This window comes from Myotis davidii, unplaced genomic scaffold (genome assembly GCF_000327345.1).
Source record: "Myotis davidii unplaced genomic scaffold, ASM32734v1 scaffold1491, whole genome shotgun sequence".
Lineage (NCBI taxonomy): Eukaryota > Metazoa > Chordata > Mammalia > Chiroptera > Vespertilionidae > Myotis > Myotis davidii.
This window is the reverse complement of record NW_006282604.1, coordinates 363393-381531: the sequence shown is the minus strand read 5'-3', so window position 1 is coordinate 381531 and position 18139 is coordinate 363393. Positions and strand designations below refer to the sequence as shown.

At 38.7% G+C, this 18139-nt stretch overlaps 1 protein-coding gene across 1 annotated transcript in view; it reads left to right on the top strand.

Moving 5' to 3' along the window:
- The window catches only part of NPAT (nuclear protein, ataxia-telangiectasia locus), a gene marked incomplete at its 5' end in the record, with an annotated part of 34699 nt that overhangs the window by 15844 nt on the left and 716 nt on the right, over nucleotides 1-18139 (top strand). The window contains 10 exons of the mRNA XM_006753147.2: nucleotides 690-777; nucleotides 1280-1371; nucleotides 1452-1539; nucleotides 6144-6240; nucleotides 6901-7029; nucleotides 9386-11032; nucleotides 12454-12569; nucleotides 12645-12753; nucleotides 15917-15977; nucleotides 16079-17225. Of these exons, the coding sequence (XP_006753210.1) occupies nucleotides 690-777; nucleotides 1280-1371; nucleotides 1452-1539; nucleotides 6144-6240; nucleotides 6901-7029; nucleotides 9386-11032; nucleotides 12454-12569; nucleotides 12645-12753; nucleotides 15917-15977; nucleotides 16079-17225 (3574 nt within the window). The remainder of the gene's footprint in view (nucleotides 1-689; nucleotides 778-1279; nucleotides 1372-1451; nucleotides 1540-6143; nucleotides 6241-6900; nucleotides 7030-9385; nucleotides 11033-12453; nucleotides 12570-12644; nucleotides 12754-15916; nucleotides 15978-16078; nucleotides 17226-18139) is intronic.

Genomic DNA, 18139 nt, shown 5'->3' with positions numbered 1-18139 from the left:
ACCCCCAGATTGCCCTGTGGCTCTGTGTGTGACCGGGGCCACAACCTCCCTATCCGCCCTGCTGTCTTCGTGACAGGGGAAGGCACCCCAACCCCCTGATCAGCCCTGCTCTGTGCCTGATAGGGGGGAGCTCCCAACCCCCTGATCGCCCTGTGGCTCTGTGTGTGACAGAGTGTGACGGGGTAGAGCCATAACCTCCCCATCGGCCCTGCCCTGAGTGTGACAGTGATGGCGCCCCAACCCCCTGATCGGCCCTGCTCTGTGCGTGACAGGGTGGTGCCGCAACCTCCCCATCAGCCCTGCCTTGAGTGTGACGGGGCAGTGCCCGAACCCCCCTATTGGCCCTACCCTGAGCGTGACAGGGTGGCATCACAACCTCCCAATCCGCCCTGCTCTGTGCAGGACAGCGGGCGGCACCCCAATTCCCCAATCGGCCCTTCTCTGAGCCCGACCAGGGGCTGCACCTAGGGATTGGGCCTGCCCTCAGCCACCCGGGAGCAGGCCTAAGCCAGAAGGTTGTTATCTCCCGAGGGGTCCCAGAGTGCGAGAGGGCACAGGCTGGGCTGAGGGCCCCCCCCTCCCCCCCGAGTGCACAAATTTTTGTGCACCAGGCCTCTAGTGTATATATAATTATCATTGAATCTTTTAATCATACTGCTTGAAAGACTAGCTTTTAAAATGTGTTTCAGTGAATCTCAAAGGAAAAATATCACTTTGTCTGGACCTCAGTCAACAATATGGAATTTCCAGGATCCAAATGCATTTGCAGTAGAAAAAGTAAGTGACTTTCCCAAACTTTGCCATTGAAGATATTCCTGAGTTTTAAAATATTGATATATTTACAAAGACTGTGTAGTTGAATTGCTTGGGCTAGAGAGTGGTGAAGTTTAACAGTAAGAGTCAGCTCCTTCAGAATAGATACTTATGCAAATGCACCAAGGAAGTAACAGCTGTATGTTTAAGAAACAGTAAATACAATGTTGTTGAATTACCTATTATAATAGAGCATTTTATTGGAGTCAGATTATTAAAAGTCTTGTATGAAAAACTAGAATTTTTAACTGTATTTTGTAATCGCTGCAGGAGTTGGTGAAGGATCTTTGAACACTTATAAAGTATAAAATGTAGTATTCGGGTATTAATTTGGAGGGAGCCACCATAACTTCTAATTTTCCACCTAGATTTATTAAAACTATCCAGCTTCCATTAATTGGTTTTGTTTTGTTTTTTCATAAAATAATATTCTATCTGTCCTGCTAATACTGACTTTCCTTTCTAGCAACTGGTTATTGAAAATGCACGAGAAAAAATATTAAGCAACAAATCTCTTCAAGAAAAGCTTGCAGAGAACATTAATAAGTTTTTGACTAGGTAAGCTATGTGTGTTTAAAATGCCTAATTGTTTTTGCCTAATGAGGAACTATACTAAAATTTTCCTTTCTGCATTATAGTGACAACAATATTGCTCAAGCACCTAAGCAAACAGATAGCAACCCTACTGAAGCAGAAACTTCAATTGATGAACTCCTGGGACTTCAGGTATGGGTAAGGGTGGCTTTGTGTGCGGTACATTTATTCATAGTTAAAAACAATGGTATTTTGGCCCTAGCCGGTTTGACACAGTGGCTAGAGTGTTAGCCTACGGACTGAAGGATCCCAGGTTTGATTCTGGTCAAGGGCACATGACTGGTTGTGGGCTCGATCCCCTATGGGGTGGGGGGTGGGGGGGGCACATGCAGGAGGCAGCCAGTCAATGATTCTCTCTCATCATTGATGTTTCTAACTCTCTCCCTCTCCCTTCTCTTTGAAATCAGTAAAAAATTATATATGTATAAAAAGATGATATTTTGCTTTTATTCCAAAACCTTTGCCAACAGATTAGATATATAATTATTTAAAATAATTAAGATATAAATTTCTTTATTATCTGAATGTAATCTGTTCCTAAAATTTTGTTAGTGAGTTTTCAGATAATCATTAAAATTGCATTATAGTCATGTGCCACATAATGTTTTGGTCAGTGATGGGCCAAATATACGAAGGTGGTTCCATATTAAGATTACTAGTGGAACTGAATTTTCTGTAAAAATGGGAAGATATGTGAATCAGGAGGAATTTTTTTTTCTTACAGAAGCAAAGTTCTGTGGAACTTGGCAATCTGTAGATTCCTTTTCACTCACAGCACCTCAATTTTGAGTGCACAGGTTTCATCCCCGTCAGTCTGCTACTGACCTGTTTCAGTACAGAGGAGCCTGTCCTCAGTGCCACATATTCAGAGGGCGCTACAGCCCTCCCAGATCTAGCCAGAGGACATTGTTGTAAGTTCTTTGTTGAGGACCTATAGCCCTGTACAAGGACACAGGTACAAAGATCTACCTTAGCAATTATTGAGTGACACTGCTGCTTTAATAAAAGCTTTCTGTGGTGGTGTGGAGCCAGCCAGACCCTGTACTTTGGGAATATTTTCAGGTTGGAATGCTGTGAAGCATAGAAAAGTTTTATTTCTTTCATCAGTTCAATGCCTGAGGGAGACCTTTGTGCCAGTGGAATGAAAAACAAATTTCCAAAGTCAAAATATTGAGTTCTTAGTATTACACCATGTCCATGTTAAACATCCTCATTTTTTAAAATATTTTTTTATTGATTTCAGAGAGAAAAGAAGAGAAAGATAGAAACATCAGTGATGAGAGAGAATCATTGGTTAGCTGCCTCCTGCACAACTCACACTGGGGATCAAGCCCACAACCCAGACATGTGCCCCAACCGGGAATTGAAATGTGACCTCCTGGTTCATAGGTCGACTCACAATCACTGAGCCATGCGGGCTGGGGAGCCCTCATTTTTTTTATAGCTCCCCCAAAGTTCCTTAATCTAAACACTGGTCCAATATGCAGTAGCCCAAACCACATCATCCTGACTATCCCCGATGTTCCTGTATCTTTCCATCTTGAGTTCTGTCTATTCCCTCTGATTCTCAGGCCACCTGCCACTTCCTCCTGGCAGTCACTCTTAGAGTGATTTATGCCTTACCCAGCTATATTTCCAATTAGTCTAGCCCACATCCCTGTTCATAGAGCAGCATTGGCAGCTTCGATGTTCTGTTGCTTACCCTGTTGGGAGGAAGCACGAGAAGGGCTTGTGGGACAATATTTATAAAGTCTGTAGTAGTGTAAAGAATGTATTAGGGCCGAAACCGGTTTGGCTCAGTGGATAGAGCGTTGGCCTGCGGACTCAAGGGGCCCAGGTTCGATTCCGGTCAAGGGCCTGTACCTGGGTTGCGGGCACATCCCCAGTGGGAGATGTGCAGGAGGCAGCTGATGGATGTTTCTCTCTCATCGATGTTTCTAGCTCTCTCTCTCCCTTCCTCTCTGTAAAAAATCAATAAAATATATTTAAAAAAAAAAAAGAAGAATGTATTAGGCCTCACATTCACTCACTGATTCATCCAGAGCAACTCCCAGTGTTGCAAGCTCTATTCATACTGAGTGCTATGTATAGGTATACCATTTTTAACCTTTTAGACCATATTCTTACAGAACCTTTCCTATGTTTAGATATTTTTAGATACACAAGTACTTATGTGTTTGTGTTAAAATTGCCTACAGTATTCAGTATCATAACATGCTATACAGGTTTGTAGCCTAGGAGCAATAAGCTATAACATATACCCTGGCTACAGTAGGCTACATCTTCTCAGTTGGATTTCAGGCAGTTCTGAATGATGGCTGTTGTGTATTTTAGTTGTAATTTTGATTGTGGGAGGCAGCAAGTGCTAGTGTATGATGTTCACACAATGACAGAATCCACCAATGATGCATTTCTCAGAACATACCCCATTGTTAAGTGATACTTAACTATTTTTTCCAGTTTTATTGAAAAACAATTGACATACATTACTGTATAAATGTAAGGCATATAGCATGATCGTTTGATTTACACATATTAAAATTGCCTTATTTAAATGGTAAAAGTAATAAAACCCATCGAATATCTTTAACCAACTCTTCCAGATATCAGTAAAGCACTTCCGATGTCCATATAACAATCAGTCATGTATTTCAAAGTATTTAATACTCAAAGATTCATGAGTGGGTATGTTTGTGTGCAATAAGCAGCAGTGCTGTGCAGTGTGTAACACATTAATTTTCCCTGTACTGTTATAAACTATAAAAATTTTTCAAAAAGATAAAAGGGATTCAAGTGATATTTAACAACATGTAATGAACAGGACTTACTAAGTGAGTAATTTTGTGAGACCTCCTGCTAAGAAAAGGAAGACGGGGGTAACAGTCGCTTGCTCTTCATTGAGGGTGAGAGTGTGAGCTGGTGAGGGAATAAGTCAACGGCGTATATTTTAAGATTCGCCTGTGAGTCAATAGCCTTTTTGAAGAGCAGCTGAGATTGTAACTAGCGCATCCTTTCACTTGTACCATCAGACAGTGTAATCATGTTTGTTGCCATGCCCGCAAAATGAATTCATTACAGTGGGTTTTCTTTCAGATGATGAATTCTGGTAAAAACCATTGAATTTTTTTCTTTTTGTCAGTTCCTTTAGAATAATTTTTTTAAACATACACAAAAATACATCTATATTCTCCCATGGTGAAATTCAGTAAATTTAACAAAACAGGATAAGCTTTTATAAAGCAACCTTTACATTATCTATCATTATTGCTTTTTACAGCCTCTTCTATCTTAATGGTTAACAGATACATATTGTGTATTCTAAATTTTTATAATCTCAAAGTCCTTCCTTATATTTTCTCCACAAACATCTAAAATCAGGTGGTTACTGTAATCAAGGCACTCTGTTAGATACTGTGAGAGGTTATATTAAAGTGATGATACAACCCTCTGCTATTGGTTGTTTATAATGCTGTGCAGTATCTGTCAGAAGTTAAATATCCAGGTTTAACTAGCTTTTTAAAAGAACTGCTGGACGCCCTCACTGGTTTGACTCAACAGATAGAGTGTCAGTCTTCAGTCAAGGACACATGCCCAGGTTATGGGCAGGGGACGTGCAGGAGGCAGCCTGTCAATGATTCTCTCTCATCATTGATGTTTCTATCTCTCTCCCTCTCCCTCTCTGAAATCAATTAAAAAAATAAATAAGATAATAATAAATAAAAGAACAACAAGACATAATATCCAACTGAATAGTATATGCATCAAATTCACTAAGGCATGAACAGCTAGTTATACAAATAGGTGAAGTAGGAATTTTAAAAATATTTTCCAGACCTGGAGGTAGTAAGATATCTTAGGCTTTACAAATCACTGTAATAATATTTTTTATTTAGTTTAGTCTATATAAGATGGTGGATGTTAACTTATTGTGGAATCATTTTACATTGTATGTAGTAAGTCAAGTAATTATGCTGTACACTCTAAACTTATACAATACTAGTGGGCCGGTGCACGAAATTTGTGCACATTAAAAGGTAATTAGAGGAAACATTTTAATACTGCTATTTGCCCTTTCCCTATAATAGAAATGTCAGAAATGAAAGAAAATTAGTAAAATGTATATGAAAATCTCCCTCCTGTCAGAGGCTGGGATGCACCATGGGACCCAGAGTCAAGTCCCTGCCCACCCACATGCACCTCGAAATCGCACGAGACCCAGACTCAGCTGGCCCCCACCCCGTCAAGCCCTGCAGGGCAACGGGTGCATTCTCAGGTCCCCTGTCCGGGCATGGGGCACAGCCTCAGGGTCCCCGTCAAGCCCTGCAGGGCAACGGGTGCATCCTCAGGTCCCCTGTCCGGGCATGGGGCACAGCCTCAGGGTCCCCGTCAAGCCCTGCAGGGCAACGGGTGCATCCTCAGGTCCCCTGGCCAGGCATGGGGCACAGCCTCAGGTTCCCCATCAAGCCCCACCAGGCGGGGCCAGGGGGGGGGAGGCACAGACTCAGGTCCCCCTGTCCTGGGGCAGGGACGCAGCCTCAGGTTCCCCCCGCGCAAGGGCATTACCTGCATTTGCATATTAGCTCTTTATTATATAGGATTATATGTCAAGTTATAGCTTGATTTTATTTTGTATTTATATTTGTGTATAGTTCCTATGTTTATTTAATGTTTGAAAATATTTTATTTTGCTAGTATTAAACTATATTCAATGGGGATTTGTTTTTTGTTTTTGGTAGAGTGAAATCCATATGTCTGAAGAAGCTATACAGGATATACTGGAACAGACAGAATCAGATCCAGCATTTCAGGCACTCTTTGATCTCTTTGACTACGGTAAGACCGTTTCTTTCAAGGCAATTAGAAGAAAAAAGTATCTCCGTTTCTTTGGAAACTTAACCAGAGTGAAGCAACATTTCCCAGAGCATCTGAGAAAAGTTCCTATTTTCATTAAACATTATACGGATATGAAAGGAGTTTTTGTTTTGTTTTTTTTTTTCTTAAAGAAACTTTAGCTAAGCTGAAAAAATGCAGAACAGTGTTTTTAAAGTTCAGGGGTTTTTTTGTGGACATTTTTGCCAGGCAGCACAAATGTGTTGAAGTCTGCTACTATACATACATTATACCAAACACAGTTGAATAATACAGAAGGAATACAAAAAGTTGGCTATTTCCCTCAACCTTATGGCCTAGTGCAGTAATTCTCAGTGTAGTCTCTCAACCAACAATATCAGCATTATATGAGAATATGTTAAAAATGCAAAATTGTGGCCCCCTTTCCCAGGTGATTCTAGGCTAAAGTTTAAGAACTACCTGTCTGGTGGAAAAATCTTTGTACCTGTCAGTCATATATAAAGCAATATATTAAAAACATCCAAAATACCATAATTAAAACTAATGTCTAACATTTGCTTGACCACTGTCAAGCTTCATTAATTGATGCTTATTTTTATTTTAGTCATGTAACCGATTGTTTCCCTGTTCCCTTTTTAACAGGTAAAACAAAGAATAATAAAAATTTATCACAAGGCATTTCCAGTCAGCATATGGAAACCAATCCCAATGTAGTCTTAGCAGATGAAACTAATCTAACAGTTAAAGGTTCTTTTAAAACAGAAGAATCTGGTAAGAATTTGACTTTGTTAATATCATCAATCCAAACCCTAAATGTCAGTCTCAAAATTTCAAAAGCAAAAACCCTTGTCTAATTTGGAAGTTCAAATTACAACGTAGGTCAATTTTGTATTTCTAGTATTCTCTCTTCGTTATAAAAAATATAAAAAGAAAATTATTCCCCAGGCTTTAGTACTTTGATTAAAAGATGAATTTTTAGTACTTACTCTCCCATGATACAATAGATTCTTGACATGCACATATTGGTATTACTAGTATTGACCAATTCAAAAAAATCTATAACATTTGCCAGTTTTTTGAATCACAAGTTCACATCTCTAATATATAAGGTTGCTGTGTGGTATTCATTCAGGCTAGTAAGCAAATTTAGCTGACTGCTCAGTATTTATAGCTCCCTTACTTAGAAGAAATTATATGTTATTTCTTGAATTAAGGATTTATGAGGTTTGAGGTAATATTTCTCTGTGTCTAACTCAATTCTTTGTATGTATTTCTGCCTCCCATGGAGTACCAATATGGCACATAATTGCCCCCACAATAAGTACTTATTAAATGAGGGAAGATAGTAAATATGTTCATTTTAGATCTTTTAAATATTTGCCAGTTTTCTTCAAAGTGTACTTTGGTGAAATACAACACATGTACTGAACTGCACAGTAAAAAATGAATATAGCTCATTGAATTACAGTCCAGCAAATACTATATAACCATCTCTCGTGTCAAAAATAAAACACCACAGCACCACCAAAACCTCTCTTCATATTGCTATCCAATATTTTTTTCATCCCTGTTCCTCAAAGATAACCATTATCCCGGTTTCTCTCACATTATCCTGGCATCTCATACTTCTTGCTAAACTCTAGACCTCTTTAGTACCACGTATATTCATTTCTGTCTACAACAAGCTGTGCCAAAGTAATCATTTCTGCTCATGTGTCTTAAATATTATCACCCCTAAAAACCCTGATGGTTTCCTAGTTTTGCATCATGTCTTACAAAAATTAATTTTGGAGAACCTTACATTTCTACTTTGAGTCCTCTGCCTACACCCAAGTCCAGTCCTCCATTTCTTCTTTGCCTGAATTATGGTGGGGTATACCTTTCTCACTACATAGTATGTGTGAAAACATCGTGCTTCAATTAAGCTCTACCATGCACAAAATGAGGTTTGAAATTTATTTTCTCAGATGGTCTTCCTGCTTCATTGAAACTTGACTAGTGAATTTATTTGGCCTGACTGCAATCTCCACTAATTTCCCCACAATAAGGATTCAAATGTTTTCTGTACCAAATATTATTTTACCAGTGTCACATTAACAGAATTACATGAGTATTGATTAACATTTCCTGTATTTTTTATATTGTTAATTGTTACTGTTTTCTGTCCTAACCTGTGAATACCATATGCAGTTTTTCAGTACTCTGCTATTTTCTGAAGTATCCTTTCCTCTTATTCCAACTGTCACACTACATTTTTCAAGATATAATACCTCCTTTGTAACACTTGTTCACATCCCTAGCAAAAAGAGATGCCTTTTGTTCCTATACTTTCACAGTTTTTATCATGTTTTATTACGGCTTTCTGATCTGTATCTGCTTTCCTTACTATACTGATTTCTCCAAGGTCATTCAGCTTTGTTTCCCAGTACCAATCATATGGTTGATCTTCAGTAAATGTGTGTTGAATATCAAACAATATACAAGAACATCATATGTTGATCATGCGAAATGTACGTGGCCCCATTTCACTTTTATGAATATACCAGCCCTAACCATTTTGGCTCAGTGGATAGAGTGTCGGCCTGCAGACTAAAAGGTTCCAGGTTTGATTCCAGTCAAGGGCATGTACCTTGGTTGCAGACACATCCCTGGTAGGAGGTGTGCAGAAGGCAGCTGATCGATGTTTCTCTCTCATCGATATTTCTAACTCTCTATCCCTCTCCTTTCCTCTCGGTAAAAAATCAATAAAGTATATTTTAAAAAAAAGAATATATCAGCTAAGGTCAATAGAAATGGTAGAAATTAAAAACTCAAGTGTCTTGAAAAAAACTGCGTGTTTGGGCCTCTTTTTTTTTATATGCTGGTAAATATTTGATGTTCTTAAACCTGTATACTTTATCCTTCATTGTGTCATCTATTTCCCAAGAAGGTTGAAAACAATTTGACACGTTTAAAAGGCATCTATAATAAGAAAAGTACCTTTAAGTACTTTTGATACATCAGACTTCTGGTTACTGGTATGTCAATGTATGGTGACTTCCTTGGCTTAATAGGTTTTATGTAAAGATGACTACCTCAAAAGCTGTACATACTCACCATATCTTTCTACTGTGCTAATATTTTGCAGATGATCAATCTGGTCAACCCTCACTTTGTACATCTTATCAAAATGAAGACACATCAAATGCTTTGAAGAATGGCAGCAACCATGATGAGCTTAGACAGGAAACCCAGGGTCATTTTTCCCAGATAGGTTCTAGCATCCAGAAAAAAACCTTCAAAACAGGTGTACCTACTGAACAGAAGTGTAACCTTGATATTACCTTTGAGTCTGTGCCTAATTTAAATGACTTTAACCAAAGAGTAAATTCTGATGCCAAATGTAATCAGCATTGTGGTGAATTATACACCAATCAAATGTTCACTGAAACTGACATGGCTATGGAAGTTGAAAAGAACTCTTTGTCTCCAAATGTGCCGAATGAATCTCGATTACAGGTAGATCAGTCTGATACACCAGTAACTTCATTTGTTCCCCTTGGTGGTGAAACTAAAAACGAAAACTTAACTCTCTCTGGGAAAAGTTCTCAACTTTTATCCCAAGATATACCATCCAAAAAAACCCAATTTTGTGAAAATTCTAAAGATGTAGGAAGACTGAAAACTAATTTCCATGGTTCCAAAGCACCAGAATCTAGAGAAATTCATCAGAGTAAAATTGAAATTGATGATGTATTACCAGTTACATCACAACTTTCAGAGTGCCAAGATAATTCTTCACTTCAAAGTATATCTGTGTCTGTTGAAAGTTCAGTTTTAAATGTATCTGAACAAGAAGAAATTGGTCTTGGAGGTTCAATATCTTCAATTAAACAACCATCTAATGATTCATCATGTATTGAGTTAGATCATACAGGACATGAAAATCAGCCCTCCAAGTCTGAGAAAGTTGCTTTGGATTCACAAGAACCTTCATCTTCTGCAAAAGAAGATGGAAATAGTGTTTTTCTCTCATTAGGTGAAAATGAAAACTGTGGGGAAGTTGCATTGACACCTCCAGAAGGTAATCTTGTAGAAGAAAGACATTCTCTTCCTTCAGAACCTGTGTGCTCTTCAGTGGTAGAGTCTAGCCCTGAGTCCCAAAATACTAGTGATAAACCTGCTAGCAACAACTCAGCAGAGATAGATGCATCAAATATTGTCTCTCTCAAAATTATCATTAGTGATGATTCCTTTGTTTCCTCGGAGACTGAACTTAACACTGCTGTTTCTAGTATCAGTGGAGAAAATGTGCCAACTATAATTTTGTCTTCTGCTAAATCACCTGCCAAAAATGCAGAATTAGCTAAATGCCTGCCTTCAGAAGAAACTGCAGGTGCTATCACATCTGCTGAAGGAACAGGGAATTCAGCCTCAATGGAACAGAGCCTTTTAGTGCTTAAACCTGGAGACTCTGCAGTAAACCACACTCGGAGTGAAGACAGCATTGCTTTTTCAGCCAATGTTACACCATGTGCTTCCAAGGATGGGGGGTTTATACAATTGATGCCAGCTACAAGCACAACTTTTGGCAGTTCAAATAACATTCTGATAGCTACCTGCATGACTGATCCAACAGCTTTGGGAACAACTGTAAGTCAGTCCAGTGTTGTGGTGTTGCCTGGAAATTCTGCACCTATGACTGCCCAACCTTCACCGTCCCAATTACAGACACCACCAAGGTCAAACAGTGTATTTGCTGTCAACCAAGCTGTGTCACCCAACTTTTCACAAGGTAACTTTAAGAACATACTGAAGTTTACTTCTGTGGCGTAGGATCTAATTTCTCGTGTATATAAAATTATTGACTAAGCGGTAATAAGTCATAGATAGGTAGTATGAGAAAAGATTCTGAAGTGTGTGATTATACCTCCTCTTTAGCTAATTTAAACTTTTTTGTTTTCTAAGCTATGGAATTTGATGGTTTACAGTTTTTCCTTTTGTTTTTTACAACTACTTCCTAATCCATGTGCTAAACTACAAAAGAGAAAAGATTCATTTACCAAATAGCTATATACCTACTAAAATCCATTGTTCTGCGAATGTTTTAAAAATAGATCTGTTATAGTCTTAATTTTCAAGGAATTTATTATCTATTTGGAGAGACTTTTAAGACACAACCGGTATTTCTCCCTCCATAAAGCCCTTCGTAATTTCTCACTGTCTTCCACCTTCCAGAATTTATCCCTGTCTTTAGACTTCTTTGTTTATAGAGGACTTGTGGCAATTAGTACATGCTATTTTGTCTGTAGTTGTTGATTGACATGCCTGTCATATTTTTTTATGTATGTTCCTTCAGGATAGAACTTATGACACATTCATCTACATTTCCTTAATTATTGGTTCCCACTTTCCCCCCCTCTTGTACATTTATAGGCGTACAATAACATTTGATTAAATACCAACAATTAAGTACCAAGCCTGATGACTTGGTATCAAGTGCTATTTAAAATAAGATAAAGGTAGAGAATGGAACTTGAGATGAAACTTAGAGAAATAAGGTAGTATTTGGAGTAACAGGAAGGAAGGAATCTTAAGTAGCACAAATGTAGGTAGATGATTGAGTTGCTGAAGTAGATATTCATGAAAGTGAGATCATCCTGAGGAGCAGTTAGTGAACGTGTGTAAGGAAAAGGTTATTTACAGGCCGGGGCTAAATTATAGCCACAGACTCTATTGTTGACTTCGAAGGACCATGTAAGCATTGTTTCCTCCCATAATTTAGACTGGACCGTTTTTGACCAGTCCATTGAGATAATAGGTTGGGGTTGTGAGCAAGTGTTGGGATATTAATATTCAATTGGAACCCTAATAATCTGGTATAAGATTCAGACTTGAAACCTTCACCACCAATTTTCTAATCAATTTTAATATTCTTTCTAGAAGAATCAAGATATAAATATAATATGACATCTTGGCTGTAGAGTCTTATGCTTGCTTATGATGTTCACCTTGACTCAATGCCATCACTATAATATTCAAATTCACATTTTCTTAATTTCTCAGTTCCTAAATTAATTTCATAAAAAGAAAAGTAAATTGTAAGGAAAGGGGATTATAATTTTAGAGAGTTTGTTTCAAATTAGTAATTATGTTGGTGTCTTATGTTCGTTCATGAGACAGAATCTTATTTTATTGAATTTTGGTTTTTTTTAGGATCTGCCATCATAATTGCTTCTCCAGTCCAGCCTGTACTCCAAGGAATGGTAGGAATGATACCTGTATCTGTGGTTGGTCAGAATGCAAATACATTTTCTGCTCCTCCTCAGCAGGTAAGATTTTTGAACAAAAAGTGGTGTGGTGATGTTTTTTCAAACATAGTTTATAACTAATGGCTTCTTTTATAGGTCCTTCATATGCCTTTGGCAGCACCTTTATGCAATAGAAGTATCCCTCAATTCCCTGTGCCTCCAAAGTCTCAGAAAACTCAGGGACTAAGAAATAAACCTTGTACAGGTACATTTTTAAGTTCATTAATGTCAACTTTATGTTTATATATTCATTTGTTTGCAACAACACCACAGTATTTTCTTTTTGAGCACTTATACCATTCCTAACAGGTGATCATCCATTCTTTGCTTAAAGTTTTTGCAACAATTTAAACAAAAAGATAAATGGAACAAAATAGAATTTAAGAGAGACTCCGTATGTATAGGAACTTGTATGTGATCAAGGTAACATCAGAAGTCAGAGGGGAAAGGATGGATTGTTTAATAAATGAAATTTATTGGCTATTATGTATATTATAGGAAACAATTAGAACCCTCCCTTATATCTTATACAAAGGTGAAACCCAAGTTGATTAAAGACCTAAAAGTGAAAAGCAAAACAATTAAGCATAAAAGAAAATGTAAGAGAATATCTTAATGATGCTGGGATAAAGGAATTGCTTTTAAAAAATGAAAAAATGCATAATTTATACATGGAAAAGTGTGATGGTGCTGAATACAAAATTACAATTCTTTCAACAAAAGATGCCATATACAAAGTAACAACCAGACTTTCATTCAGGGCCTTGATGAATATTGCACCTAGTTCTCAGACTTCTATACCTAAAACTTTTCCATCTTTATGGTAACAACATGCCCATGTAGATAACCTGCCACAGCCTAACCCTCAGAATTCTGACTTTTTCCATTTCTGAGTCTTCACTCATCCTTTCCCATAGCTTCATCTTTAATTTTTCACTAATTTTTAAAGACCAATAACTTCTGTCATTTCCATATATCCACTGACTCTCGCTTCCACCAGTGATAGCTCCTAGTGTTTGAATCCTCACCTTTTACCTGAACACTCAGTTCCATTCTAGTTTTTCTTCACTATTCGGGTTACACCCTACCACATCAGTCATTTTTCTCAGTACAATTAAAAACCTTCATATCTACATTCTTCTACCATACCCACTTGGTACCCCCAGCCCTGGATCTAACCAACCAGTGATCTCTGCACTCACACCAGGGCTTCTGAGCATTGCTTTAGAAGTGGCACTGGCCCTTTAATGCCACTTAGTTTCCCCACTTATCAGTAGTAAACTCCATTTCAATATGTACCTGTTCTACTTCCAAAATCACTTTTCCTTTCTCTCTTAGAGGAATAATTATCTCCTTTATAAGGTTAATGCAATCTACTTATGCCCTAGGTTATATATAAAAGCCTAATATGCAAAGTGTCCCCTCGGGAATTCGACCGCTCGCTATGATGTGTGCTGACCACCAGGGGCGGCACGGAATGAAGGAAGGCCCCAGCCAGCAGCCAGGGAAGGGGGTTCCTGGCCAGCAGCCGGCAGCCACTAGGGACCCTACCCGTGCACAGATTTCGTGCACTGGGCCTCTAGTCTAATATATATATTCAGCTTTTCTTTGGGGCTCCTCCCTCTCTGGCTGTAAAGCTACTTAGGTTTGTCCAACCTGCCAACCCCTTATCCTCAGCCCCTCTTATCTCTCAGTTCTTTATCCATGTTCCTGTCTTTTCTCATGTTTCCACTAAAACTGTTTAAAATGAGGTCACCAGTGACCTAATATTGCTATATGCATTGAACATTTTCCATTCTTTACTTCCAACTGTTGATGGCTTCTGGAACCACCACTATACGACGTTCCTCCCTCTCTAACTTTCCATAACTGGAGACTTTCACACTCTGCCTATCCAAGTCTCACCTCTTCTTCCTCAAAGACCTCTTCTGCGTACTTTTCCTCCCTTGGTTAGTATCACCATTGATTGCTCCTTTATTCTTCATATCTATGTAAATTCCCTTTACTGACTCTTAAGATCCTCCTTGTCTCTTACCTGGAATATTTAGAGCCATCTATAATAATGAAAGCAATAATATGCAAATCGACCAAATAGCTGAACAGTGGAATGACCTTCTGGATGAAGCCAGGGCTGCAAGGGCCAAGGCAGCTGGGGCTGCAAAGGCCTATTCTTAAACGAATTTCGTGCATCGGCCTTCTAGTCTAATTATATCTATCTAGAATTCCTATTTCTAGTTTTCTTTCTTTTTTAGTTCATCTTCTATACTACTGCCAGAGTGACCCTATAATATAAATCTATTCGTGAACATTTCCTATTTAAAGCTCACAAGGTTTCTCTCTGAAACCTTTTGCATAATACATAAGGTCCTTGCCTGGCCAGTGTTGGCTCAGTTGGTTGGGTGCGCTCCTGTATATCTAAAGGTTCCTGGTTCGATTTACAGTCAGGGCACACACTATGGGTTCTATCCCTGATCAGGGTGCATGCAGGAGACAACCGATTGATATTTTTTTCTCATTGAGATCTATCTCTCTCCCTTCTCTCTCTCTCTCTCAAATCAATAAAAACATTAAAAAAAATTTTTTAAATACATAAGGCCTTTCATGGTCTCATCTCTGCTTTTCCTTCTAGCTTCATGTCTTGCTGCTCTCTCACATAAACTCCATAGAAATCAAAATATGGTTATTAAAACTACAGAACATGTGCTGTAGGTGACAGGCTTACAAAGAAGATAATTATATGGGCACATTTTTAAAATAAGCAAAACATACTGCTTTCTTGAAGTATCTTTCTAGACCTAAGTAGTACTCTTTTTTCTTTCTTTTTTTAATTCTCATCCCAGGATATTTTTTCATTGATTTTTAGAGAGAGTGGAAGAGATAGGGACAGACAGAGAAATATCCATGTGAGAGAAACACATCTATTGGTTGCCTTCTGCATGAGCCCCAACCAGGGCCTGGGCCAGGGAGGAGCCTGCAACCAAGGTATGTGCCCTTGACCAGAATCGAACCCGGGACTCTTCGGTGCGCAGGCCATCATTCTATCCACCGAGCCAAAAGTTAGGGCTAAGTAGTACTCTTAAGTGAACATTGTAATTCATAAACCCAAAAACGGGTTCATAATATTTGCCTGAAGTTGAAGCAAGGCATTTCTGTATTTCCTCTAAAATGGATGAGTGACCATATTGTATATATTACAAAACTGCTTTTAAACTTAATATGTGAAAGTTTTCATTTGTACATTAGCTTTCGTTTAAATTTTTGTCTCATGATGTGTGAGATAGTGTAATCTGTTCCATTTTCTTTCAGAGGAATATACTTTTTCTCTCAGGAATGTTTTTCTTTTCTAATTAATTCATTTATAATTCCAGGAAAGCAGGTAAATAATTTGGTGGATTCATCAAGTCATTCAGTTGGATGTCATGCACAAAGGTAAGCAAAAAGTAGTTCCTATCGGATTATTTGAATGCACAGATTTCAAATGTAAAGGATTTCTTTATGTTGCTAAAGGTAACTTTTTTCTTTTTTTTAAGAATTGAAGTTTCTGACAAGAATATGACAACAGATCATGGAAAAAAACTCGAAGAAATCACAGTTCCCTTCTCAGAGAATATAGTTCCAACTAGCAAACCATTGGAAAGCCATAGGCGTGTGCTCTGTTTTGATAGTACTACTCCTGTGGCAGATACACAGGGGGCAAACCATAAGATGTTGTCCCAGAGCAAAGAAAGGAATGACATTTCGTTTCCTAATCTTGGCTCACCCATGATGTCCTCTACCTTAAAACTCTCTTCTAATAATGCTCTCAAAAGAGAAAGAGAGAAACCTCCTGTGCCTAAGATTTTATCTAAATCAGAAACCGCCCTTAGCCGACATACCATAAAAGAAACTCAGTCAGAAAAGAAAGTTTCATCAACAGAAATTGGACTTGAATCTTTCCATAAAGCAACAGCTAATAAGGAGAATGAATTATGCAGTGATGTGGAAAGACAGAAAAATCCAGAAATTTTAAAACTGTCTAATGGGCAGCAAAATGGAGGTTTACGGAATGAGAAGACTATAGCATCACTACAAGAACTAACCAAAAAAGGCACATCCTCAAACAGTAAAAATGTCATTTCCGTAGATGCAGCTGTGAAGGATCTAAAACAGGAACAAACCAAATCTGCCAGTTCTTTGATTAACCCACTAAGCAAACATACCACAGAAATGTTACAGGACGCTCAGCGTCATAGCCCAGTAAACAGGCTCGTGGACAGTGCTCATCTATCTGTGCCCCGGACACCTGGCGCAGGGGCAGGGGAAAAACATAAAGAAGAGCCTACCGATGGTATCAAGGTCCCCTCTAGCAGACGTCTCATTGAAGACAGTAGCACACCCAAAATAATGGTCCCTCCTGTCACCCCTGACCTGCCGGCCTGCAGCCCTGCCAGTGAAGCAGGGAGTGAAAACAGTGTGAACATGGCTGCGCACACATTAATGATTCTCTCCAGAGCAGCCATCTCTAGGACTACTTCAGCAACTCCTCTAAAGGACAATACACAACAATTTAGAACATCTGCAAGGAATACCACAAAAAAGCGGAAAATTGAAGAACTAGATGAGCGTGAGCGAAACTCCCGTACTTCTAATAAAAATCTTTCAAATTCGTCAGTACCAATGAAAAAGAAGAGAATCAAGGCAAGTTTGAAAGTCTTAATTTCAAAATTCTACCTTTGCCCTTCGTTCAGTGCTCAGATTAGAGAGCTCAGCATTTTTTACCATAGCTACCTTACTGAACATTCTGCTCAAAACAGCTTGAGTTTAATTGACAAAACACATTGTATAGCAGTGTCTCTCACCTAGTGTGGTACTCAGAAGTTGTCTAGTAAAACAGTTCAGAATAATTGCTAAGGCATCTATACTAATAAATGGTAATATGCTAATTAACCAGACATCTTCTGGACAAAGCCACGGTGGCGGGGGCCGAGGCAGAAGCGGTTAGGGGCGATCAGGCAGGCAACCAGGTGAGCAGTTAGGAGCCAGGGGTCCCAGATTGCAAGAGGGATGTCCCAGGTTGGAGAGGATACAGGCCGGGCTAAGGGGATTCTCTTTTCCCCTTCTCCCCCCCCGCCCCCCCGCATGAATTTTGTGTACTGGGCCTCTAGTTTGTTTATAAACATCTTACTTGGGAAAAGGAGTTTTTTGTTTGTGTCATGGTAGGATGAATATTTGGGGGGTGGCGATTGACGTGAGGTATGTCCTGTCATATTTTCATGGGCTCTTATAGATGTTAATATGTGGAGCCGTGTAAAAACTAAACTTACCTGTTTTTTCCTTAATCATGGAAAGGCAATGCAAGGATAGCATTAATAAATGAAACACATTTCTTTCTTTTTTTCCATATATTTTTTATTGTTGATAGTTTTACTGATATCTCCCATTTTTGCCTCCCCCTCTCCCCTCCTCCCAGCCCCTACCCACCCCTCCAAGTCTTCATTACCTTATTACTCGTGTCCATGGGCTATGCATTTATGTATTGTAAGTTCTTTGGTTTCTAATCTGTTTAGCCATTTAGCAAGTGGATTGAATAGAAAGAAAGGTGTAAGATGTAT